Genomic DNA, 26,026 nt, shown 5'->3' on the forward strand with positions numbered 1-26,026 from the left:
GTTTGGAAGAACCATTTGCATTTCACAGAAAGGGGAAAACTGGCTCGGGAGGCTGATGACACTTGCCCGAGCTACCCAGACGGCAAGCTGCGGAGCTGGGGTTTGAGATCGAAGCCAGCCCAGTGTGACTTCCTGGCTGCCTACCAAGGGCAGGAGTCTCTCAACAGCTAGAAGGGCAAGAGGTAACGGTTGGATGGAGAAACAAGCATAGCAAATGGGTCTTACCTGGAACTTGACCACCACCAGGCACTTCCGGGACAGGTAGCTGCAGCCAGATGCCACCTGGCTCCTCTTCTGTTGTGGCAACTGTAAATTCTGTGGCTGACTCGCCGGGACAATCCTAGTCCCAGCTACACGCTGTGGAAGGCGGATGAGTGATACATAAAAACACTCCTAGCTTTATCCTTCCAGGTCATCTGGCTCCTGCGTTTGTCTGGGTGGTGTCACGGAGTGCCTGCATCCTGGCCAAGTCTCTAGCGTCCTGCACCCCTTTGGTCCTATTGCCAAAGTTGTTCTCTCTGGAAAGTGCACCCTTGCTTGACTTTGGGAGCGACCGGCCGATCCCGGACACTGAGGGAATCCTCCGCGCGTGATAAGGGGCTCCGCCAGTCTCCTTGGGGGAGGTTAGCCAGCCCCTTCCCCAGTGCTCACGTTCAGTGCCGCAGCGCCCCCTTGGCCACCAGAGGCGCCCGGAAGCGGGACTCCCCGAGCGCGGGGCGGGGCGAGGGGCGGGGCGCGGCGGCACCTGGGCCGCGGGAGAGCCGGGGGTGGGCTCTCGGGGGACAGCAGGCTGCCCCCCCAGATCCGCAGCGCCGGCCGCCGGGAGCTCGAGGCTCCGGGCGCAGAGGCTGCGCTGTCACATGGGCGGCGGCGACGGGGCCGCATTTAAGCGGCCAGGGGACGGCGCCCGCCTGCAGCGCGTCCTCGGGCTCGGCTCCCGCCGGGCGCCCCGCTCGCTGCCCTCTGGGGGCCCCGCGCCACCCCCGCCGGGCCATGCGAGCGCGGGCCCCGCCGCGATGAGCTCGCACATCGCCAAGAGCGAGTCCAAGACGTCGCTGCTCAAGGCGGCGGCGGCGAGCGGGGGCAGCCGGGCTCCCCGCCACAGCTCTGCGCGGGACCCCGGGCTGCGTGGCCGCCGGCTGCCCGATCCCTGCCCCAGCTCGCCTCCACCGTGCGGGGACCCCAGCTCGCGGAGGCCCCTGTGCCGGCCCGTACCGCGGGACGAGGGCGCGCGCGGGAGCCGGCGTGGGCTGCCCCAGGCACACTGCAGGCCCCGGGAGACGCTACCGCCGGCCCGCGGGCGCGATGGGGAGGAACGGGGACTGGCCCCGGCTCTTGGTCTACGGGGCTCCCTGCGATCGCGGGGTCGCGGGGACCCGGCTCCCGCTGGCACCCCCGAGGCGGACCCGTTCCTCCACCGGCTGCGCCCCATGCTCAGCTCCGCCTTCGGCCAGGTAAGGGCCGCGCCCCTCGCCCGCGCTCGGGGCACCGGCGCTCGGGACCCTACGGCGGCGGCGCGTCCCCGGCCCTTCTTGCTCTGCCCAGTCGGGGCGCACCTCGGCTCATCCAGTCCTCCCGCGGCCCTGGCGCTCCGCCACCCCCGTGTCTGATTCAGCACCCTGTGCGCTGTCCACACTCCGGGCCTCTTCCTGGGCGCAGCTCAGCCGAGCCTGCCTCGCACCTGCCGGAGGGACCTCCGCAATCCTCCGGGAGATTTTCCGGGGTCGTGAGCTGCGCTTGGAGCAGGCGGCGCCAACCCGCTCCTCTGGCCTCTGGCGACCCGAAAGAGCGAAGGGCTTGGAGTCTGAGCGGCAAAGGGGAGGGCCTGGGAGCACACCGAGTTGCTTGCCGATGATTTATACTAGCCGTGACTTAGAGTGTCCACAGAGGACTGGGGAAAGTTAGGGGACTGGAAAAATGGGGAGGGAAAGAGATGTCTGGGCAGGCATGAAGGGTCTGTCCAGACCTACGGCTCCATCTGGAACTTGAGAGTGTTTTAAGGAAGATGGTATTCCAGGGATGCCATCTGGATGGCAGTTAGACAATTGTGGGATAAGACCCAGAAAATCCAAGCCTGAGTTGGTGTGCCTTCTAGGGTCAGGAAGGCCACTAAGAGGTCACTGGTGACTCGGTTTTGTTCCTTGCACGCCTTCCCCACCTTCCTGGCAAGGATTCCAGTCAACCAGGAATGTATCAACAGCTCAAGGCTACAGTGTAGGATTGTGTCGCAGGGGAGACGGGAACCGGTGAACTTCTGAGCACAGCCAAGATTTTCTCTAGTTCTGAGTCTGTAGTTGAATCGAACGCACGGAGTCGGTGAGTTCGCAATCAGAAGGTTGGCGTGGTTTTAGATGCAGGGGTCTAAGCGTTTCCGTGGTTGGATCTAGCTCCCGACTGGCTGTGCGGGATCAGGAGGCCGCGTGTGTTTTTGGCTTCTGAACTGCTCGCTTCCTTTTCAAAATACTACTCTGCAGTGGCTAATGCAGGTGGGGCTCTGTCATGAAAGGAGCTGCACGGGACTGCTGAGATGGTGTGATGGGGCCAGCGGCACCTGGCTTTGTTCCTCCTGGGAGCCCTGTTAGCCACGCTCAGGAGTAGAGGTTTGGATGCAGAGCCCTGCAAGAGAGAAAGAGAGAGAGAGCCTGGCTACGTGCCAAGGGAGATGTTCACTGCAGTGGTTTGTGTGTTCCAAGGAGCGGAAGCATGTTAGGAGTGATCTGTGGGTCTGGACTGGGTTGTCACCCAAACGCTGTGTTGTGGGTGGGGAATTGAGATTCACTCTGTTACCAAGCATTTTTTGAACACCTACTTTCTCCTGGGCATTGGTGGTAGTCTAGGAAGGGAGCGGTGGGATAGTCAAGATTTGGGCTGTTTTGGAAGGTGCCCAGTCACAGGCTGACTATTCAGTTTGCCAGTAATCTGGGGGTAAGGACCGTTGCTTGCTACACTTGCAGCATTTGCCTGCAGAGGCCCTAGTCTGAGATCAGAGCTTTTCAACAGCCTGCTCCTCACCTCTTCCAACTGCTCAGCCATTAAGTGGAGACTATTCTCCAGCTCCACGATCTGAAATGTCACAGGGTCACTTGAGGAGCTGGAAGGTTCCATGAAATATTTACTACCTCCCTCTGGAACCTCTTGCCTCTCAGAGCTGCAGACTTTCTCCTCCTCCCCCAACCCCCCAGCACATTCAGTTTGAGTTTCCTGGTGACTCCTCTGAGGGATCAGTGTGATCAGGACAACTAACCCAGCTTGGGGGTGGGGGCGGGGGTCAGATCCTTCAGTCTCTTTTGCCTAGGAGGAAGTAGTCTTTCCTTGCTCTCTCCTGCACTGAACATTCTGACCTTAGAGACAGGGTGGAGACTTAGAGAAGGCAAAGTGGGGTCCTGAACACAGAAAGTTCTAGGTGGATCCACTGAGGACAAAGGGTCTTTTGCTCACACGCCACTAACTTATTTATCTCTCTCTCTTTTTTTTTTTTTAAGCCTTAGGTGAATTGCTGTATCTCATCAGGGCTTCTATTTATTTGAAAAAAAGAAAGAGATCAATTCTAGTGTCTCAAGGAGAATTGGGGAATTTAGATGCTTGTGCAGGCCTAGGTATAAAGCTTGCTCTGCTCTGTGCCACTAAGCCAGGGCTGCATCTATGTTGGTGTTGCTGATGCTAATTAACTATAAGGCTGCTTGTGGTAGCAGCAGAGAGAGAGAGCCATGATTGGGCACACTAGAGGTATCCAGATAGACTCTCCACACCTGGGAAAACGGGAAGTAAGATCCCCCCAGTGACAACCTGAAGCTTTTCTGCTGCCTGTCGGGAGACACTGTGGCTTCAAGGCTGAGGTGTTGGGATGGTACAAGATCCCTAGTTTCCAACTCAGTCACTCTGTATCTCTGTGACCTTGTCGTCATTCTCTCAGCGGCAGTGGCTTCCTCATCCAGAAATGAGACTGAGGAAAAGCTGCCTAGCAGGGTTGTGAGTGAAGAGGGTCAGAGGAGATGAAGGATCTCAGAGGCCCAGTTCACAGCGAGCACAGACTAAGGAGCAGCCTGCGATCATGTGACAGTGTTCATTAACAGCCATTAAAAGAACCTTCTGAGTTAGCTGTGTAAGGGATGCTGTCTCTGTGCCGGGCAGGGACGGCTTTTAAAAAAATGGGCTCAGAGCTCAATGTCAGTAAACTGTCCCTAGTTCTACCAGGTAAGGACCGATCACCCACATCCCCAGGCAGACTGTGGGGTGTGAGACACAGCCTTGAGTAAGCACATTGTGGGGACTTGGGCCTTGGAAGACTGAGGTACGGACACACCCATTCTTGCTCCAGAGCTTGAGAGAAGACTAAAAGCAAATAACACCCCCAGCTCTGGTTCCACCCCAGGGAAACATCTCTCTTGATGTGGAGGGACCAGTCCTGTCCACACAACAGGCAAAAGCATCACAGCGTTTGTGAGTGACTCGTGGGTTTCCCTGTCCCTGATGAGGACTTGGGCTGGGGCCGTGATGGTTTAGGTCCAGTGGGTTCAACTGCATCAGCCCGCATCTTGAAGACGAGGACTGTGAATATCTGTTGCCTTTCCTTTGGGGCCTGGGATGAGGGAAAAGAAGGTCAGCCTGTGGTTTGCATCAGTCGTGATGCTAGGAATGGCTGAGTCAGTGGATGAGCACGCTCTGGGAGGTCTGGATGCCTGCGTTTGGCTCCAGCTGTTTCCGGTCATCGGCCGAGGTACTCAAAACCTCAGTTCAGAATCCACAACGAAATTACCAGAGTCTGTCCTCGGAGGGTTTGTGTCATCATCTCCCGTTTTTGAAACGAGAACACAGGCTCCAGAGAGGGCAGTGCCTGCCAGAGGTCACACAGTAAATAAACGGTAGCACCTGTCACCTGAGTGGCACTGAGCTGGCCAGGAAGGGAAGTCATCAGAAGCGTCACGGGGCATCCCTCATGCTGTACCCCAGCTCTCTCCCTGAGTGTCCTGACACTGGGTTATCACCATGTTCATATGCTGCTGCTAGATCTATTGGTCAAGGCCTGAGTCCAGCCCCCTCCTAATCAGGGATAGCCAGCAATGGGCTCAGCCTTCTCACTCTCTGATCCTATTATCCCACTCAGAATCCAAAGCGTGGCTCCAGAGGCCCAGGGAAGCTCAGAGTATAAGAAAGGTGTATGCCACAAAGTGCTCTTCACTTCTTAGAGGAAACGCCCAACCTTCAGCCTTGCTCCATTTTTAAGGGAAGGTCAAACCTTCTGCCCACTGCCCAGTTTAGTTTAAGGAGGCTCTAAAACCCCATATCTGGTCCTTCTGGACCTTAAAACCTAAATAGTGTCAACCCCACTCTTACCCCAAAGCAGAATGGACTCTGAATTTTCCTACAGTTTATTTATTTAAAATGTCTGTCTGCCAAGTGTGGTGGTTCACACCTTGAATCCCATCCCTTGGGAGGCAGAAGCATGCGTACCTGTGTGTGCACGTGTGTATGTGTGCAAAGGTGTGTGCATGTATTGCAAGTGTGTGTGTGGGTGTGTGTAGAGTGTAGGTCAGAAGACAGCTTTCAGGAGTTGATTCTCTCCTTGTACCACGTGGGTCCCAGGACTCCAGCTCAGGTTGTGAAGCTCAGCAGGAAGCACGTTGACCCACTGCACAATCTTGCGGCCTGGCAGGATGGGCTTTCTTTAAGCATTTGGTTGGTTTTGTCTGTCTTCTGTCTCTAGTTTCCAAGGACAGAGCCATACAAAGCCAAGGTCGACAAGCACCTGTTATATCTGAGTCTGGCCTGCAGGGGGCAGGAGTCACCAGGGCTGAATAACTGCATGAGTGGATGCTGCATCTAGCCCTTTAAGACCAGTGCTAAGCAGAGGAAGGGGGACAGGTTTTAGGCGCCAGACACTGGGCAGGGCCTTTGGTGAGTATTGTTTCACTAACCACCCATTAAAGTCCAAAGGAGGTGCTCTAGTATCTAAGAGACAAGCTCCAGAGGTTCCAAAGTGAATCAGACCCATTGCAATCGGTCTGACTCTGCGTCTTATCCTCGGTGCGTCTTTTATCTTTTTTTTTAAAAAGACTTATTTATTTTTTTATTTTATGTGTATGAATGTTTTTTTTTCCTGCATGTATATGTACCACATGTGTGCCTGGTGCCTTCAGAGTTCAGAAGAGGTACATTAGCTCCTCTGGAACTGGAGTTACAGAAGGTTGTGAGCTGCCCTGTGGGAGCTGGGAACCAAACCCCGGTCCTCTGCAAGACCAGCAAGCGCACAGCACAGAAGCACTTCCCCAGCCACTCTCAGTGGGTCTTAATGCCAGAGGCAGGTTAGCGCTCCCTAGAGAGTAGAAAGCCGCCCACACCCACTGCACCAGGGATTTCAGGACAGGTTCCAGCCGTTCCTGTGTTTCTCTTCCTTAGCGTGTATCTGAAACAGAGTAAAATAATCCTGCTCCTCACTTTCTCTTGCCCACCTGTGAGGATGTAAACTCCCGTTGCTGTTGTTCCGCTTCACTGTTCCCGGAGCCAAGCACAGCACCCGGCACATAAACGCCGGGCAAACGATACTTCCTCCTTCCACTTGAATAATTACTTATCAGCGCCGATTATGTACCGCAGGCTTTCCTGTATGCGCCGTATTAGCCAGTCAGGGAAAGTCCCATTTTCTAACGGAGGAAACTGAAGCTCAGGGGTGGAAGGCGATCACAGGCAGCACCGGGGCTCAACCTGAGACCCCAGATCCTTCCCCATTCATCAGAGGTCACTGACCCTGACCCCTGGACCAGCCGAGTGCTTCCTCCTCGCTGCTTTGCATTTCCGTTAGCTGTCCGCCCCCCTCCAGCTTTCTGGCATCTTTACCCTCTTTCCGGCCCTTTAGTTGTTTCCACCCATGCTCCTCCTTTTGTGCTCAGGGAGTGGCCCCTCCCTTTTCCCCTCCTCCAGGAGTATGGCCCAAACAAGGCATCAAGAGACTGCCTTGGCTAAACCATTCCCTGGTCACCACAGCCATAGTGAACCAGCCAGCGACCTCCTTTTTAGCCTTGTAGGAAGAAGCCTGTGCCACCCACTGGGCAAGGCACCCAGCCACCTTCCCTAATGGGATTTCTGACCAGACACCCTAATGGACAAAGTCCCTGGGAGAGGAAGCAGTCTGGACTGGTGTCTGCGATTGCATCAGGGGCCAGGGAGTGGGTCAACCTCCTGGGCTGTCTCTGGCGCCCCCTGCTGGGGGGGAAGCCGGCTGCACGGAAACAGGAATGCTTCTCTGAGTACCCGCCTACCATTGCAGCGCTCAAACCCGGACATCTGAGGCATGAGAAGAATTCTCTCGCCAAAGCTAGAATTTGGATGGACAAGGACCATCCAGTCGTCTGTACAGTTCCAACTGTGGGACTTCGAGGACCATTTTAGAAAGGCAGCCTCCCTGTTCTGCACTCCAACGAAGCCAGTGAAAGACCCTCGGTCAGGATTGGGCCGAGGATGGGAAGGTCCAGAGACCTTGGCCACGTCCTCTGTGCCAGCACCGCCTTCATTCTGCTCCCCTCAAGGCCATCGCTTGGCTTCCCAAGGGTCAGGGAGCCTTTACAGAGCAGAGGGAGCATAAGGAAGAAGCAGACGACAGCTGTGGGCTCAGCTGGGCTGCCAGCCCCGGAGCCTCATTCGATGTCAAGGATGAGGCAAGTGTGAAAAATGGAGCGTAACAGAGACGTCACAAGATCTCCCAGGCCCTCAACTGAGAACCACCTTGCTGTTCATTCAGCTGGAATTGCCAGTGGCTGATGAGGCATGCTTGTCCGGCTTAGTGCTCTTCAGACGAGGCATACATCTCCCTGGGGTCCTGTGTGTGCATGCATGTGTGTGGTTAGTGTGGTGTGTGTATGCACCCGCGCGCCTGCGCAAGGCAAGCTTTGCAAGCTGTGAGGCACCCTGGTTTTGGGGGCCCAAACTAGCCAGCTTTCCCCTTCTGGATCTGCTGGCCTAATTCCCAGCCGCAGCTGCCACCTTGGGTCCCCCTCCCCAAGGCCATCTCCCTGCATATTTGGCAGCATTGGGAAGGAGGGGCTTGAGGGAAGGGGAGAGAATGGGCTCAGCTCTAATGCTCTAATCTGATGTTGATGATCCCGAAAGGCTTCCCAGCACCAATGCCCTCTGTGATCTACTCTCCAGGGGATTTTTTTTTTTCCGGTGCCATGCACTTTTCCCTTCTGCCTTTGGCTCCTTAAGAAACTAACCAGAAAGTTAAACCTAGACACACAAACGCACATACAAACCGCCAGGAAGAAAAAAAAAAATCAACGGGAGCAGGCAGGCAGAGGAGCACGCGCGCTCCAGCTTAGCTCTGCCCTGGAGAGACAGCAGCACAGGCAGAGTCGCTGGGGTTGGCAGTGACCCAGACTGAGATCTTCTGGCCCCCCAGGAGCCTCCTTCATGGACCCAGAGACCACCAAAGGGGCTGTGTCAGTGTAGGATGGGCAACTGTGTCAAGTCGCCACTAAGAAACCTCTCAAGAAAGGTATGTTTTTGGACCCTCCAAGTCTTGGTACTGGGGTTGGGGGCATCTTGCTGCCTACCCCAGAGGGGATGAAGTGGGTGGGCATCTGACGCTCTCTACCCTTCCCAGGGTGTCTCTCCAAAACCGTGTTCCTCTTCCGACTTCAAGACACCTTTCATTGGCAGATTCTTATGTTCTAGACAGGCTCTGAGCTAAAGTTAGGGCTTAAAGCTGCTTGGGGTTGGGGGCGGGAGGTCATGGGGTCCCGGAAAGCCATATTTGGGATTCACGAAAGAGGCAAGAGAGAGATCATGTGACTTTGGGGCTTCAGGGTTGTAACATGGAAAGGATGGGTTCTTAGGATGTCGGTGTGCATAGCTACCCTAGAGTCTAGAGAATCGGAGAGCCTTCAGGGGCAGGCCACAGGGTTCGGAGGGTCTCCCTGGTACCCACTAAGACAGTGCTTCTCAACCTTCCTAATGCTTCAGCCCTTTAACACAGTTCCTCATGTGGTGCTGACCTCCCAACCATAACATCATTTTTGTTGCTACTCCTGAACTGTGATGTTGCCACTGTTATGAACTGTAATGTAAGTATTCATGGAGACAGAACTTTGCCCAAGGGGTCGTCACCTGCAGGTTGAGAATCACTGGCCGAAGCCTTCAAAACTATGGGTTTTGAAGGAACCATATTAACCAAGGAAATTTTCCCTCTTGAGTCTACCCACAGTTAACTCTTGAGTCAGGCGTGGGAGTCAGGACCACGCTGTCTTAGAAGCCAGGATGGCTTCTTTTGAGAAACACGGTGCCCAAGAGATATGTAGGTCAGGATTGTACGTGTCACTTTCCAGGGTGGATTTACTTGCACGCCAGGGCTTCTTTCGAAAGAATTCCTTTGAGAAAGCGAGCGTTCTCTCCCTCGGGCATCTTTAGGAGGGTCTGGGTTGTGTATGCAGTGTGTTCGTTCGGCCTGGGCTCTGTATATGTTGTCGGATGGTTGTAGTCAGGTCATAAACTGATAAAGATTTCAGGCTCCAGTGTTTTCCATTTCCAAATATGAAATATGATTGCCAATTGAGGGGGCGGGGCTTTGGGGGTCAGGTGACTCCGCGAAGGTCTTGGATTGGCTGATGGAGCCTTCACTCAGGTCCCGCCTCATCTTCCCCCGTTAGGTTTCTGACCTCTCAATTTAGGACACTTGGGGCTTTTTAGCCTGTCGCCTTCCTCGTTTGGCTAAGCTGCTCACATCAAATTCCATTTAATCTTCAGCCATTCCTTGGGCAGCTCAGAGGGCTGAAGTTTCCACTGTGCCTCGGAGTCTGCCATTCTCTTAGGGGAGGCTTCTGCCTGGGAGGTAATTTGGGGAGCCAAAAGCTGATCTGAATTAGAGAACCACCGGCAAATGCCAACGCAGAGGGATATGGTTCTTAAGAGCAAGTTCTATTCTCTGCCTCCTCCCATTTCCCCTTCCACCGCAGAGCACTGAAGTCAGACCACACGGGGCTCCTCTTTCTGGCCATGTGATCTTGGACAAATTCCTTAACTTTCTGAGATTTAATTCCCTCGAGCGTCGCGACGTGTGTATCTGTGAGAATCAAACTCAGACCTTTACACACTGCCGAGGCCTGGTAGGTAGCTCTTGATTATTTGTTTTGTTTATTAGAAACAAGGGCTTTATTCTGAGACTTTGGCCTCTGCATCCTGAGTGTTCGGATTATGTGTATGAGCCAGTACACCTGTCTCATAATACTTAAGCTTTTTCTTTCTATTCTCTCTGGTTTGGTTTTTGTTTGTTTTGTTTTGTGACAAGATTTTACCGTACAGCTGTAACTGGCTGGAATTCACTATGTAGACCAGACTGGCCTCAAACTCATAAATTTCCTGCCTCTGCCTCCAAAGCATTAAGATCAGAGGCGTGTGCACGCCCAGCGCCTGATATTTAACTCTCAAAATGATTGTGCACCGTGCACAGTGCAAGATATATAGCACTAGACACGTGTTAGGATTCTCGTTATCATCGGAGGAACAGGACTTGGCTGGAGAGATGGCTCAGTGGTTAGAGCACTGACTGCTCTTCCAGGGGTCCTGAATTCAAATCCCAGCAACCACATGGTGGCTCACAACCATCTGTAATGGGATCTGATGCCCTCTTCTGGTGTGTCTGAAGACAGCTACAGTACACACATACACACACACACACACACACACTTTTTTTTTTTTTTTTAAGAATAGAAAGAAAAACAGAACAGATCAGTGGTCATTATCGCTGTTTTTGAGATGAGGCTTCTGTTTATAGCTCAGGCAGGTCCGGAACTCAAGATCCTACTACCTTATTGGCTGCATATTAAAAAAAAAATAGTGTAGTTGTGAGCCACCACACCCAGGTGGACTTTATTACCAGAGCCTCACACATGCTGAGCCTGTTCCTCCACTACCACTGAGCCACAGGGCAGCTGGCGAGGCTCTGAGTCCCTGAGAGAACCGATCAGGACTCTTAGGAATCATTCCTTCCTTCCTTCATTCCTTCCTTTCTTTGATTATTTACAACATATCATACATCTGCCCATCTCACTCTCTCTTTTCTTCTGAATACTTCCCCTGGCTAGTTTGCAGAGAAGGGAGCTGGGCCCAGAGATAAGGGTTTCTGAGGTCCTTCTGTCGCTAGCAAGCAGAGCTCAGGATTGAGAGCCTGCACTGTGTAAACTTGGGACTGGGATTCTGTGCATGCTTTTTTTCTTCTTTCTTTCTCCCAGTGCCAGAAATGTTATTTATAAATTCCAAAATCTGACCTTCGAGATTGCCCAGTTCAACTGCCTGCTCTGTAGAGCAACTTGCCCCCTCCCATCTCATTGAGCACACACCCTTCACATTCTCCCTGAGCGTGCGCAATCGGGGAGTTTTGACCCGCCTGCCCTTGGGCAGCTTGTACTGTTAGAGAGCCAGAGGTCACAGCATTCTCTAATACTCTGGCCTCTCCTGGATCCAGGCTAGGCACTCCTGGCCCCTGGCCCGGCTCCTTGGGTGGAAGCTGGGAAAGAAGAACCCGATGATAGGTAGCCTACTTCCGGCTGTCAGGTGCAATCTTTGCTGGCTGGGGGAAAGTGGCTGCCTTCTGGGGCACCGTGGTGCCAGGAAGAGTTATACTCAAGAGATGCAGTGGAAATTCCCAGCCACCACTGGCTTATCCTTTGTGGGTGCAAATTCCTCTCCATCCTTTTCATTTCTTTGCTGATTGGCAGATGTTCCCCCACTTCCCCTGGAGCCAGAAGTAAATGCCTTCTGGCTCCCAACATCTCTTAACTTGCTCCACCAACATCATTGTCTGCCTCATTGCGGTAACTACGGCAACTTCATTTATTTGGCTCTTACTGCGTTCTGAACGCTCTGCAAAGCGCTCTATAGGCCGTACGTAGCTCACTTGTTGGCTCACTAGAGCCTTGTGGATTACAGATACCTCCAAGAATGTGGAGGATGCTGGACGGGGAGATGCAAGGAATCCACAAGGTCACAAAGCCAGAGCTTTTCCCAGGACGATGTCCAGAGCCAGCACACTAAAATACTTAGGATTCTGTGCCACCAGCCTCTTCCTCCTCCTCCTCCTCCTCCTCCTCCTCCTTCTCCTCCTCCTTCTCCTCCTCCTCCTCCTCCTCCTCCTTCTCCTCCCCAGTCTGTGCTTCCCCTGAGCCAACATGTGTGAGATTGGGCCAGAAATGGAAAGTCTGCTTTCCACAAGCATCTCTGATAAGATTACTTCCTGGAGCTAGCCCTCCATCCAGCCCCGGGCTTCTTGAGGACCCCTTCCTAGAGGAAAGGGATTTCTGGTCTTTGCCATTTCCAGCATAGGTTCAGAGGCGTGAGTACATGGAGTAGAGATTCAAGCTAGAATGAGCCTCAATCTGTGGATGCCCTTCGAGTTCAGAGATTCCTTACAAATGACCCCTGAGCCTTGGTCTGGGCCACTGTATCTCCTTCTCGAGGTCCGGAAGGGGCTTAGGGTGTTAAGAGGCTGGAGGTGAGTCTCCATCAAAAGCCCCTACCAACTCCCAGAAGGCTTGGGGAGAAGCTTGAGAGAAGAAGACGAGGGAAGTTTCAACAGAACAGGCTGCCCCCACCCCATACCTGTGTGTGTGCTTAGCTAGAGGCAGCTAGTTAGAAGAGGGCTCGTTGGGATGGTGAGCATCTAATTCTGTGTGTCTCAGACAGACAGCTCTCTTGGGAGTCCAGCTAACCCGCTGTCCCTGGGAAAGTTCTGCTACAAGCTCCCACACTGAAGAGAGGCTGTCCTTTGCAGGGCACAGTGCTGGACCTGGAGAGGCACTGGGAATTCTGGGAGGCCCGGATCCAGCCACATGTTGTGTCTGGACACCGCTGCTATCCTAAGGGGAAGGTCTGTGGGGCAGTGCTGACTTTTTAATAACTGTGTGGGAATCTTCAGGCTGCCTGGGGCCTGAGAGCACAGCTATATTTGGTCAGATGGCAAGGCCCCTGCCTCAGCCTCTGGAGCTCAAGGAGGCCAGCCTGGGCATGGAGCCAGGGAAAGAGGGCGGGTAGGAAAGGAGCGTTGCTGGGAGGCTGCCCAGTTAGCCCGTCACGAACAGGTGGAGCCTGGGCACAGGTGGGTCTTGTCTGAGCCACTGATGTTTTGTGAACCAGATTGGGCACCTGAGGGCTAGAGTGCGCTGAATAGAACTGCCCATTAGAGTGAGCACACAGCATCCATTTTGCCCCCCACTCCCACCCCCCACCTGCCTTCTTTGTCAGCAGTGGCATGGGTTTGTGACCTCCAGTCACAAACAGACTTGCACGAGCTGTCTGTTCTGTGTCACACCAGCTCTGTATCGCTCTACTGGTGGGGGTGGGAGAGCGGGGCCTCGCCACCCTTTTCATTGATTTACTAGGGCAGGGCCTGAGTCTACCAGAAGTCTGGGAGACAGGATTTAGGTTCCGGGGTTGAGTTGGGACACTGGAAACATTTAGGGACAGGACATGGTTCTGTGTGACACTCCTGAGTTAGGGTAGATACCTCTCCCTCGGCTTCACTCTGAACGTCATGCACGCAAGTGTGTGATGTGATGCTCTGTGTATACGTGTTGTGTTTGTGCATGTGAGTGTGTGTGTGTGTGTATGTGAGTGTGTGTGTATGAGTGTGTGTGTGTTCTCCAGAACAGCCTGCTTCAAGCATCACATCTAACTCTCCATGGGACATTTCAGCCAAGGATTGGAGTCTCCATCAGTCGGATTAATTACATATTCACCCTTGTACACGGTAAAGCAATCAGGACTTCATCTTGTGACTCTCGAGGATCTTCTAGAAGCAACAGCCAGGCCGGGGCTGGGAGGGCCCAGGTGAACATGGAGGTGACACCTCCCCTCTCTTTTTATTTGCTTGGTTCTGGCTGAAGATGCGCCAGGAGGAGAAGACCAGCTACATGGCGGTGCAGACAAGCGAGGATGGGCTGGCAGATGGCGGTGAGCTCCCTGGACCACTCATGGTGTTGGCCCAGAACTGTGCCGTCATGCATAACCTGCTGGGTCCTGCCTGCATTTTTCTCCGAAAGGGTTTCGCTGAGAACAGACAACCTGTACGTAAGTTGACCCGGTGCAGCCAGCTCAACCTGGCTTCACATGGCATGAGGAGGTTCAGGGAAGAAAAGGGGGTTTTGTAACATAGCAACCCCAATTGACAAACCCCCAACTTGTGAATCTGATTCGTGAAGTTTCCCACTCATGGTTCCAAAGTGAGTCTGTATCTACCAGCAAGAAATGATTAAGGCAGGGGGCTGGAGAGATGGCTTAACGGTTAACAGCACTGGCTATTCTTGTAAAGGACCCGGGTTTGCCTCTCAGCACACACTTGGTGGCTAACAAGCATCTGTGACCCCAGTTCCTGGGGGATCTGATGCCCTCATTTGACTTCCGTGGGCACCAGACATGCATGTCACGCACACATATTCATGCAGACAAAACGCTCATACACATGTAACATAAAATACATCTCTCTCTCTCTTTTTAATACATCTCTTTTTTTAAAAAAGCTTTAAAGATGAAATAATAAGAGTAGAGGCTGGAGAGAGAGTATTTGATTGAGGATCGGCACTGGGTTCCCACACCCACTAAAATGCAATGGCATTGACGTAATGGCAGTGAGGAGGAAGAGTTAGAGACAGGGAGATCCTCAGGCTCACTGGCCGGCCCAGAACCAGTGAACTTCAGGCCCCAGGGAGAGAGGCCTCATCTTAAAACATAAGGTGGAGGGGGCAAGGGTGGCCAGGTGGTTTGGTGGTTGCTCTTTTAGGGGACCTGGGTTCAGTTCCCAATACCCATATCAGATAGCTCACACATGACTCTCACTCCAGTACCATGGAGATCTACTGCCACCTTCTACCCCCACCCCCCAGGGATCTTCACTCATGTGCTTGTACACGCACAACCTACAAGTTAAAAAAGAATTTAAGGGCTGGAGGGATGGCTCAGTGGTTAGAGCACTGACTGCTCTTCCAGAGGTCCTGAGTTCAGTTCCCAGCAACCACACCACTCGATGGCTCACAACCATCTGTAACAGGATCCGATGCCTTCTTCTGGTGTGTCTGAAGACAGCTACAGTGTACTCACATACATAAAATAAAAAAATAAATCTTTGAAAAATAATAATAATAAAAAGTTGGAAGGCTCCTAAGGAAAGCATTTAAGGTTGACCCCCACCCTCCACACACACACACACACACACACACACACACACACACACACACACACACGCTCCTACAAATGCAATCACACACTCCTGTGCACACACACCTGCATGTATGTAGATGAACAAGTATATGAGACTCCTTGAGAACCTTACAGTGTGCTGAGGAAACCAGCGCTATGTTAAGTGTCTTGGTTCATTGCCTCCCAGAAGGTCCAATTCCCAGAGGCAGGGGCTTCTGTTCTCCTCGCCTGCACAGTGAGGAGACTAAGTCCCATACAGTAACGCAGTTGAGGTCACACCAGCAAGTGTCAGAACAGGATTCCAAACTCAGACAGCCTAATTCTGTGTCCTGAGCAGCAATGCCATGGGCTCAGATGCTCTCCTGGTCTCCTGCGCTGTGGTACCCAGTGTAGCAGCACCTATTCAGAGCTAGTTACCCTAGTTACCCTCTAGGGATGTGGTTAATGAATGGAATTTTTTATTTCATTTGATTTTAATAAAAAGCTCTGTTTTGGCTGAGGGTTGAACTTGGGGGTCTTGAATATGCTAAGCATGGACTCTATCCTGAACTATATACCTAGCCCTCCAATTCAAATATTAGTAGCCATGGGTGGTTAGTGGCTGCACAGAACAGCCTCCTACAGGGATCTTGAGTTGTCCCCGGGAAGCAGGTCATGAGGCTGTTATGGATACAAATATTTGTAGATCACATTGGTTTAATTTCACATGCTAAATACATGTTTTGGGGAATGCACACGAACTCCTTATGAGGCACATGCTAGCACTCACCCATGTTTCAGCTGAGGAGGCTAGCTTCAGAAGCAGGAGTGACCCTCAGCTAGGAGGCAGCTTAAACCTGGGTCTGTCTGACTCTAGGTTCTGAGGGCTTCTCCTAACCGCACAAACTGGGAAGAAAACACGCGTGTTCCCAAGGCTGCCTGCTCTCCCCCAACCCCAGGAGTGTTACATATGCCAGTGTATTACCCTAACTACTCCAGAACACAACACATGTTCCCCACTGCCCTGCATGGGGCTTGGGGTCAGGGATGAGCCTGGGTACAGCCCCCAGGGCTGCTGTTGTAGGTTCACTGTGAGGTAGTACCTTGCTTTGCCTCTCCACACCACCACACAATAATTTTTTTTTTAAAAAAAACCTTGCATCTGGGGCTGGAGAGAGAGCCCAGATGTTAAGAGCATTTGCTGTTCTTGCAGACGACATGAGTTCAGTCTCCCCAAACTCACCTGGAGTTCACAACTGTGTGTGTCTCCAGTTCCGGGGCATCTGCTGTTCTCTTCTGGCTTCTTGGAGCACCAGGCAAGCCGGTGGTGCACGTATACACGCGCAGGAAAAACACTCATACGTATCAGATAAAAATAAGTCTTTAAAAATATTTAAGTAAGAGGAACAAAACTTCGAACCTACCCTGAAAACGCACAGTTATTATTTTTTGTCCCCATTTCCTAAATAATGCAACTATTTGCATCGTATAAATAGAACAAGTCATCTCGAGATGATTTGAAGTATACTGGAGGAGGTATGTAAATTATATGCAAAACAGCATGCCATTTTACGTAAAGGACTTGAGCATCCTTGGATGTTGGCATGCCTGGGGTTTCTGGAATCAATCTCCTGCTGATAGTGAAGAATGACTGTACAATTATTATCACTTACTGGTGATATAATACATGGAAATATGTCTTTTTGGCTACCCCCAGAATGTCCAGGAACCTATATTTCCGTCTGGGAGCAGGAGTGACCATCATGCTGTGTACCAGCCTCGGAAGGGAAAAAGCTTTGCAGCCACACCACATCACACAGACAAACTCCCTTGGAGCAACCCTTTCCCCTCAGCTAGAAATAACCGCTGAGAGGACGTGAGAAGTCTGTAGCCTGCTCATGCCAAACTCTCATACAGTCTGAACATCAACGTAACCCTTCCCTTTGACATGGTCCTCAGACTGGGTGCCTTTGTCTCCGTGGCTTCCACCTTTCTTGGCTCCACTGACTGAAACAGCTGAGATACCCCACATTCACTATGGTGTTCCTGTATGTCCGTGTTAATGATATGGGAGCCAGTGCCTGCTGTGAGCCTCCGTAGGGTAGCCAGACCTCCCTCTCACTCTCTCTGTCCTAAGGCAGAGAGCAGGAACTCTGAAATGTGGCACCCATACCTATTCTGAACCAGGAGTTCCTGGGCAGGCCTGGGGTGATAGCAGTCACTATCGGAAGCCTGCCAGGCAAGCCTGGTAATGATGACGTCATCATCAGGGACCTGACAGGCGAGCCTGGGTGATGGCGTCATCATCAGGGGCCTACCTCACACTTCCTCTAAACTTTGTTTTTTGAAAACTTCTCTGGCAGCAGTTTTAATACCTGGATGCGGGGTTTCTTTAGCTCCCTCTGGAGATATGGGTCCTTTGGAAGCTACAGATATGCAGCTTTTGGACACTGGAGCCCCCAGGTCCTATGCTGAGTCTTATAATGGGCCAGGTACGGGCATGGGAGAAGGTGGGGCGGTGCCCAGGAAGCTGGACTCCAGCTCTTCCTCATGTTCCCTGAGCCCCTTTTCCTCTCTTGGGGTTGCCTGAGTGGCTTCTACCTGCTCTCCTCCTGTAGCAACCTCCATCTTCCATCTTGCGCAGGCCTCTCCTGCCAGGCTCCTCTTGGTGTTGCAAGGTGGCCTCTTCCCTCTGTGGTGACTTCCCCGGGTCCTATTTTATTTACAGGTTTGCCTCTGGACCAGCCCTGTTTCCAGCTTGTGTCTGGAGAAGGAAGCAGCTCTTCAGTGGTCCAGTCTTTGCAGGGACTATTGGGTGTGGGACATCTCTGTCAATGCCCTTCGGGTTCTAAGACTTGGAGACTCCGTATTTTTCCCTCAAGGTCCAGACAGACCTCTGCTCACCTCCCATCACCTCCCCACTACTGCCTGCTGCCACTTGGATGCCCCCATAGGATGGGCATATTGTATATTCTAGGTCCCTTGCTGCTGCTAATGTGACATGTTCTCTTGTTTCAGGACAGATCATTACGGCCGGAGGAGATTGAAGGTAAGCTCGGGCTCTTAGGGGAAAGGGCTGCTCAACTCCCTATGCATAGGAGGTGGTTTTTATTTTGTTTTATTGTTGCTTTGTTTTGTTTCTCTGCGTAGCCCTGGCTATCTTGGAGCTCATGCTGTAGACTAGGCTAGCCTCAAACTCAGAGATCCACCTGCCTCTGCCTCCTGAGTGCTGGGGCTAATGGTGTGCATCAGCACACCCAGCTGGTTTGGTTTTTTGAGACAAGATTTCTCTTTGTACTCCGTCTGTCCAGCCAACTCACTCTGCCAATTAGTCCAGCCTTGAACTTAAAAATATACACCTGCCTCCAGGTGTTGGTGGGAGGAGAGGCAGATTCAGCTTGGGACAGTCCCTAGGACAAAGCAAGGATCATTTTGTAGAGAGCCTTGGGCAAGCCAGGGGCCTAGGGGACACCAGGGCATACCTCTCTGGGCTGGCCCTGGGCTGCTTTGACTTTAAGAGTTCTTTGGGTCCCATCTCTGACCACACCTGCCCCGGCTCACTTCCCCAGAGCTCCGAGAGGCCTTCCGAGAATTTGACAAGGACAAAGATGGCTACATCAACTGCCGGGATCTGGGGAACTGCATGCGTACCATGGGCTACATGCCCACTGAGATGGAGCTCATTGAACTGTCCCAGCAGATCAACATGAACCGTGAGTTGCTGCCGTCCAGGTCACACAGGCCTGGGATCAACTTCTGTATCTTGTTTGTGGCCCAATGCAAACCGCTCGTCCTTTCTGAGCCTCGGTTTCCTCCCATGTAAATCGGGGTCGTGACAAGGCAATGAAAATAAGTCAGGGCGTTAGGTGAGCAGCAGCCTAAAACTGGGCTCACAGCAAGAAGTAAGAGGATGCTGTGGGTATTACAAGGTCCTGTGTCTTTATCTGGGTTCTACAGAAACAGGGATGGATCTGGGTTTGAGGCATTTGTCACACAAGGGAAGGAAAGGGGCAGGGAAATGGGAAGGGACAGGAAGGGGCCCATATAGGATAGACTCAGCCCAGCTGCTGCAGGGGACACTGGAGTGTGAGCCTGCTAAAGGAATTGGTATGGCGATGGTGTAGCTTGGGCTGGTAGAATGCTGTTGACCTAGCATGCTCAAAGCCTTGGGTTTGGTCCTTAGGGATGCGTAGACCAGGCTTGGTGGCACATGTCCCCAGCTCACTGATTTGGCTAAGCAGGGTTGGTCAGCAAGCCTCTGAGATCCTCCTGTCCCCACCACACCCCGAACCCCTGTGCTGAGAGCACACCTGGAAGACAGAGGTGCAGATGTTCTAGATGAGGGCTGGAGAGGCGGTCCCCCAGTTAAGGGCACTGGCTGCTCTTCCAGGGGACAGGTCTGATTCCCAGCGCCCATGCGGAGTCTCATAGATGTAACTCTAGAGCCTGACACCTTCTGCTGGCTTCGTGGGGCATCAGGTATGCATGTGGTGCACAGACAAACATGTAGGTAAAAAACCCATACACATAAAATAGACTAATACATCTTTTAAAAAATATATGTAAGTTCAAGGTCACCTTCAGCTATGGAGCAAGTCTGAGGCCAGCCTGGACTACATAATAAGTCTCAGTCTCAAGGAAGATGATGGTGGTAGTGAAGGTAGTGGTGGTGGTGGTGGTGGTTAGGAGAAAACCAAGTGACTCAGTACGGGCTAAGGAGGTAAAGAACGGTAGGGCTTGCTGACTTAGTACCGTAGCTGAGTTAGTGAGCCTCCGGCTAGTGAGAGACTGTGCTTCTAACAGTAGGATGAAAAGCAATGGAGGATTGTGCCTAACGTTGACCTCTGGCCTTTATAGATGCGCATGTGCCTGCATACACATAGATGCATGTGTACAAACACAGAGAAAAGTTATGCTGGGGTCCCCTATCCCCACTCCTCCAGCTGGATCTCCTGCAGTCACTGAAAGTTGTAGTCAGGGCTGGCTCAGTGGTTAAGAGCACTGAGTGTTCTTCCAGAGGTCCTGAGTTCAAATCCCAGCAACCACATGGTGGCCCACGACCATCTGTAATGAGATCTGACGCCCTCTTCTGGCGTCTGAGAGAGCAAAAGTGTACCCACATACATAAAATAAATAAATGCACAGCTCGAGAAAAGTAAGGCTTGGGGTGCGGTACGCTGAATATCCGTCCTCCCTCCGCCTTCCTCCAAGAGCGTCTTGGCTTCTTCATCTTGACACCTCACCGGGCTCTGCGGCCTGATGTTTTTCTCCTATATTTCCTTCTGTCCACTTTGTGACTCTTTCCTTTCGGGCTCCCTGGCCACCCTGAGTCATTTCCTGACAAGCCCTATGTCCGTGGTCTGACCTCGCTGCTTTCGGTCACACACCGGATCCAGAATGGAGGAGTCCGAGGAGGTTGCTGAGTCAGAGATGAAGAGCGTGTGGATCAAACGTAGCTTAGTCCCCCCCCCCTTTTTTTTCTTTGCTCCAGTGGGCGGCCACGTGGATTTTGATGACTTTGTGGAACTGATGGGCCCTAAACTCCTGGCGGAGACGGCAGATATGATCGGTGTAAAGGAGCTGAGAGATGCCTTTCGGGAGGTGAGTGACAGGTGTCGACAGGCAGGGGTGGGCGGGCTGAGTGAGTCCCAATCGCGGGATGACTATAAAGGATTTTGAACCCTGGATCCTAGTCCCAGACTGCGGGAGGGGTCGTGGATAGGAGAGGAGCCCTGGCACAGGGGGAACCCCGCTCGGTCTTGGGGTCTGCCGCCCATCCACGCTCAGTTCTCACCCTTCCACACTCTCCAGTTTGACACCAATGGAGACGGGGAGATAAGTACGAGCGAGCTTCGAGAGGCCATGAGGAAGCTCCTGGGTCATCAGGTGGGACACCGCGACATAGAGGAAATTATCCGAGACGTGGACCTCAATGGAGATGGACGAGTGGACTTTGAAGGTAGGCGGGGAAACGGGTGTGAGGCGGGCCAGCCACGGAGCCCTCTAGGCGCAGGCGCACTAGGAAATCACCAATCCACTCAATTTTCTGTACCTTGCCATGCCCCCTTGCCTTTCTTCCAACTTATCTGTGTATGGCGACCCATGCCATCCCCGTCCGTGCGTCCTTCTACCTGTCTGTCATTCATACCGTTCACCTGTTCATTTCTTCATCCGTCCAGGTGTCTGTTCAGTTTGTCATGGTCTCTAAAGGCTATCGGTACAACATCTATCCGTGCATTTATCGATTTATTCTGCATCCATTCATTCGGCTATACGTCCACCGGTGCATACGTCTCTGTACCTGGGCTCCCAGCCACGCCCCTCCCCTTTGCTTCTGTGTTTTGTTCCATCAGTCCTTGCAGCCATTGAGCTGTCTGTCCTGTCATTTCCCCGTCAGGTCTGCATCCTGTATATCTGTCCACCTTTGTGTCAGTCTGTCCCAGCTGTCACTGTTTGCTCTCTCATGCTGTTCTCGGAGCATCTCAGTTCCTCAGCATGACCTTAGGCCTCTGACATCTGACCACAGCTCACTTTTCCAGCCATAGCATCTAAATATTCCTTCATCTGAACTGCCTAAAACATGTGACTCTGTGAGGCCTTCCCGTGAATACGCTGGCTTTTGTGCCTGGTTCCTTTTTACCACTTGGGATAAATCATTTAAATTGCATTCCTTCTTTCTTTCTTCCTTTCTTCTTTCCTCTCTCTCTCTCTCTCTCTCTCTCTCTCTCTCCTTTCTATCTATCTAATCTATAATCATCCATCTAATTATCTATCCAGTGTGTGCGCTTACACACACACACACACACACACACACACACACACACACACACACACGTTCAATAGCTTAAATGTAGAGGACAACCTGTAGGAGGCGGTTCTTTTCTTTGTCAAATGGGTCCTGGGGGATCAAGGTCAGATCTTCAGTCTCTGCAACAATCACCCACTGAGCCATCTCACCCACCCTTGAGTGAAATTCTACTTGTTTTCCAATATCCAGTAGTAGACTCCTTCCTGCTTCCCTCTTCTGCAGACTGAGCCTCCTCTTTCCTAACCTGCATATCCGTTCAGATCCGTCCCTGTTTCTCACCCTGTACCGGATGGCTGCCCTACTGGACTTTGAAATTTGAGAGAAGAGGAACTTTGTGTCCTTTATCTCAACATTTACTACACAATAAACACCTCACACATAGATAACATTCACTAGAATTCACTAGATAGCTTCTTTCTTTGTTTCTTTCTTTCTGAGACAGGGTTTTACTCTGTAGCCCTAGATGGCCTAGAACCTGTCCTGTAGACCGGAGGCTCTCAGCCTGGGGGGTCGAACAATCCTTTCAGAGGGTTGAATATTTGAAATCCTGCATCTCAGATATTTACATTATGATTCATCACAGTAGCAAAATCACAGCTATGAAGTAGCAACAAAAAATAATTTTAGGGTTGGGCGTCATTAGACCAGGGGGACCTGTATTAAAGGGTCACAGCGTTAGGAAGGTTGAAAACCACTGATGTTGGAAAGGCTGGCCTCAGAATTGGAGATCTACCTGCCTCTGCCTTCTGAGTGCTGGGATTGAATATGTGAGCTGACACACCTGCCTAATCAACAGCAGTTAAAGGAATCAATAAAACTCCTGACAATCCTTTATTCTATATGTGCCATGTGGAGCTGGAGAGATGGCTCAGTGGTTAGAGCACTGGCTGCTCTTCCGGAGGTCCTGAGTTCAATCCGCAGCAACCACATGGTGGCTCACAACTATCTGTAATGGGATCTGATGCCCTCTTCTGGTGTGTCTAGAGACAGGTACAGTGTACTCATATATAATAAATAAATCTTAAAAAAAAAAAAAAAAAAAAAAAAACCTCACAGTCTGGGAAGATCCACATAGGTTTTTTTTTTAAAAGTTGTTTTAAAAAATATGCAGCATGTGCTTTTATAAATAGCTTTATATGTATAGCTTCTTGTTCTCATGATGCTCTGGCCTGTACTTCTATCACCTCATATGAAACATGTGGATCTCTGTGAGCTCAAGGCCAACCTGATCTACACAGAGAGAGTCCCAGGACACTGAGTGGGTAGGTGCATAGAGAGTTGGGATACAGACCAAGGCTGGAGTCAGCCGTGGCCCCATTCTTGGCACTGTGTATACGGAAGAGTAACACTCATCTTAGGCTCTAGGAACTTGCCTTCTGGGTGGAGAGCCAAGATGAATGTGTGCTGGCCTGTGCCCAGAACACAAGGGTCAGGAGGTCTTCTCTGGGAACAGCCTGCCTTCAAGGGAAGAGCGAGTGAGTGATACTGGGTGAAGAGGGGCCTCCATGGTCAGATGTAGAAACCCGGCTAAGGGAGATGCTCCAGGTTGTCAGCAAGCACATCCCATGCCCCACAGGTGCCTGCGACTCCAGGACACCTCATGGCCTCCTTTGCCCTCACAACACCCACAGTCATTAAAAATAGAGATAAGGGCTGGAGAGATGGCTCAGTGGTTAGAGCACTGACTGCTCTTCCAGAGGTCCTGAGTTCAATTCCCAGCAACCATCTGTGATGGGATCTGATGCCCTCTTCTGGTGTGTCTGAAGATAGCTACAGTATACTCACATACATTTAAAAAAAAGAGAAAAGTCTCTTTTAAAATAATAAAGGAGGGGTATCTATCCCAGTGAGTTGAAGGTGTATGCCAGTGTAGAATTCCCAATATGGATGTTTGTAGCTGCTTTATTAACAGTTGCCCGGCCCCACAGCCAGGTAAACCTCTGACACTATAAAAGGGGCTGCCCCCTCCTCACTCTTACCCTCTTTTTCTCTCTCTCCTCATCCTCTCCCCCACCCCCGCCACATGTGGCCCGACCCTACTTCCCTACTCTCTGTCTCTCTCTTTGCCTTTCTCTGTCTCACCTACCCTCTTAACTCCCCTCCCCATGCCCTGAATAAACTCTATTCTGTTCTATATGTGGCTGGTCCCTCAGGGGAAAGGAATGCCACAGCACGGGCCCCGCTGGGGTACCTTCTTTCCCCACACCTCACCACACATCCATCAGAACATTCCCCACCCCCTTATCTTTTTATAAACACATCTGCCAAATCCTGGTCACAGCCAAGATCTTCCTCTGTAAGAGAATGGACTAAAAACAAAACAAACAGAAAACTCAAACAAACGAACAAAAAAAAAAACAAAAAAAAAAAACAAAAAAAAAAAAAAAAAAAAAAAACCAAAACCATAAAACTGTAATATACCCAGGGGACTGCGCTGGAAATATCAGGCTGGGTCAGACCGGTGAGGCCACCCCACCGAGAGGAGCTGTGCGAATGTCTGCAGGGGTCAGACGTGCAGACCAGAGGCTCTCAGGGCTGCTTTATAAAGATGGAGCGTGGGGGTGGGGGACAGCACAGCCTCAGAGGTGATGAAGAGAGGCCTGGCCATGGTGTCCTTTGCTGATTGTCACTGTCTCCACCCGCTCCTGTCCCCTCCCAGAGTTTGTCCGGATGATGTCTCGCTGAGGCCGCCGAGGGGCTGCTCCAGGTCTGCCAACTCCCAGGCGGGGAGAAGAGCTGAGCTCGCCTCACCCCGCAGTAGCTGCCGAGAGCCCAGGATGTACTGGCGGATGGGGCCTGCCTGCACCCCGGGGAGGTGCCCACCCCGGACCCCCACCCCTCCGCACTGTGAAAGACTCACAACTCCTGCAACTGGAAAAAGGGGGCGCCCGCCGGCGAGGAGGCCACAGTGCCAAGCCGGTAGAGGATACGCAAGGCGCCAAGTGCCATGTGCCCAGCCGCTGCTGGCTGGGTGGGCCAGGGAGCCCGCCAGCAGACCCCACACAGCATGTCTGCCCCGGGGCAGAGCCTTTCAGCGCCCTCCCAATGCCTGTCCCAGCTCGCCTAGCCCTTTGATCTCAGAACCAATTAAAAAAAAATGCAGAGAATGACAGTTTTTGCTTTGTGCCTGATAGAGGAAATTCACCTTTCCCCAGAACCCTCTCCACTCCCAGAACTGGGTGGATTTTCTGGCCGGCCACATACATTGACCGAGTATTCGCTACCCGGCAACTTCTATTCTTGTACATCACATAGGCCAGAAATGTGGCATCTTTTGGGGGTGGGGGTTAGTTTTTGAGTTTTGGTTTTTTGAGACAGGGGTTCTCTGTGTAGCCCTGGCCGTCCTGGAATTTGCTCTGTAAACCAGGCCGATTTCAAACTCGAACCACCTGCCTCTGCCTCCTGAGTGCTGGGATCAAAGGCCTGCACCACCGCCACCCTGGAAATGTGGCCTCTCTGAACAGGGAGACTTGAAGTAGCTGGGCAGCTGCTTCAAGTAAGATCCTGTTCTGAGTTTTTTGGCGGAGTCTCTAGCCGGCCTCTCACCGAGCCGTGAATAACCCTGCACTTTACTGTTATTATTTATGAGCTCAGGCATTTTGCCGGTCTGTGTGCCTCTTCACCTCGTGCATTCCTGGTGCCTTAGGAACCAGAAGAGGGGCTGGGTTCCCTGGAACTGGATTGGAGTTACCAGACAATTATAAACTGTCATATGGGTGCTAGGAATCGAACCCAGATCTTAGCCGGTGAAACATCACTCCAGCTCTGACCTTTACCTTGTGATCCTGCACGCACGCACACAGACTTGCCTACCTTAGGAGGGCTGGTGCCTTACAGCCCTGGGTTGTGTGGTGCAGAGGACCAAACCCAGGGCTTCAAGGGAAGCAGAGCAAGTGTTCTACCATTTGAGCGGGTTCCCCCTTATTTCCTTCTAACACAGAGGACAGGAGAGACAAGGTTGTCTGAGGAGATGAGTACCGGAGAAGGAAGCACCGCGCAGGGGCCGTTCTGCCTCCTGACTGCCAGGAGACTCCAGACTGGTCAGAGAGACAGACTTGATGG

General features: G+C 52.1%; 1 protein-coding gene across 4 annotated transcripts; it reads left to right on the top strand.

Annotated features, from left to right (window-relative positions):
- Positions 1–860: 860 nt before the first annotated feature.
- Positions 861–24,731, top strand: CABP1 (calcium binding protein 1; the record flags this gene model as incomplete). 4 transcript variants are annotated; one of them, XM_080940678.1, is made up of 7 exons in its annotated part: positions 861–1,454; positions 13,869–14,048; positions 18,175–18,205; positions 18,726–18,869; positions 20,648–20,757; positions 20,968–21,115; positions 24,624–24,731. In XM_080940678.1, the coding sequence occupies 7 exons, from the start codon at positions 861–863 to the stop codon at positions 24,647–24,649; spliced, it is 1,233 nt and encodes a 410-aa protein (XP_080796804.1). In that variant the 3' UTR covers positions 24,650–24,731. The 4 variants fall into 4 exon arrangements, with proteins under 4 accessions (XP_080796804.1, XP_080796805.1, XP_080796806.1 ...); XM_080940680.1 differs by lacking the exon at positions 861–1,454 and adding an exon at positions 8,444–8,488; XM_080940679.1 differs by lacking the exon at positions 13,869–14,048.
- Between the last annotated feature and the right edge of the window lie 1,295 nt (positions 24,732–26,026).

The sequence above is a fragment of the Micromys minutus genome (assembly GCF_963924665.1).
Source record: "Micromys minutus genome assembly, chromosome: 29".
Classification (NCBI taxonomy): domain Eukaryota; kingdom Metazoa; phylum Chordata; class Mammalia; order Rodentia; family Muridae; genus Micromys; species Micromys minutus.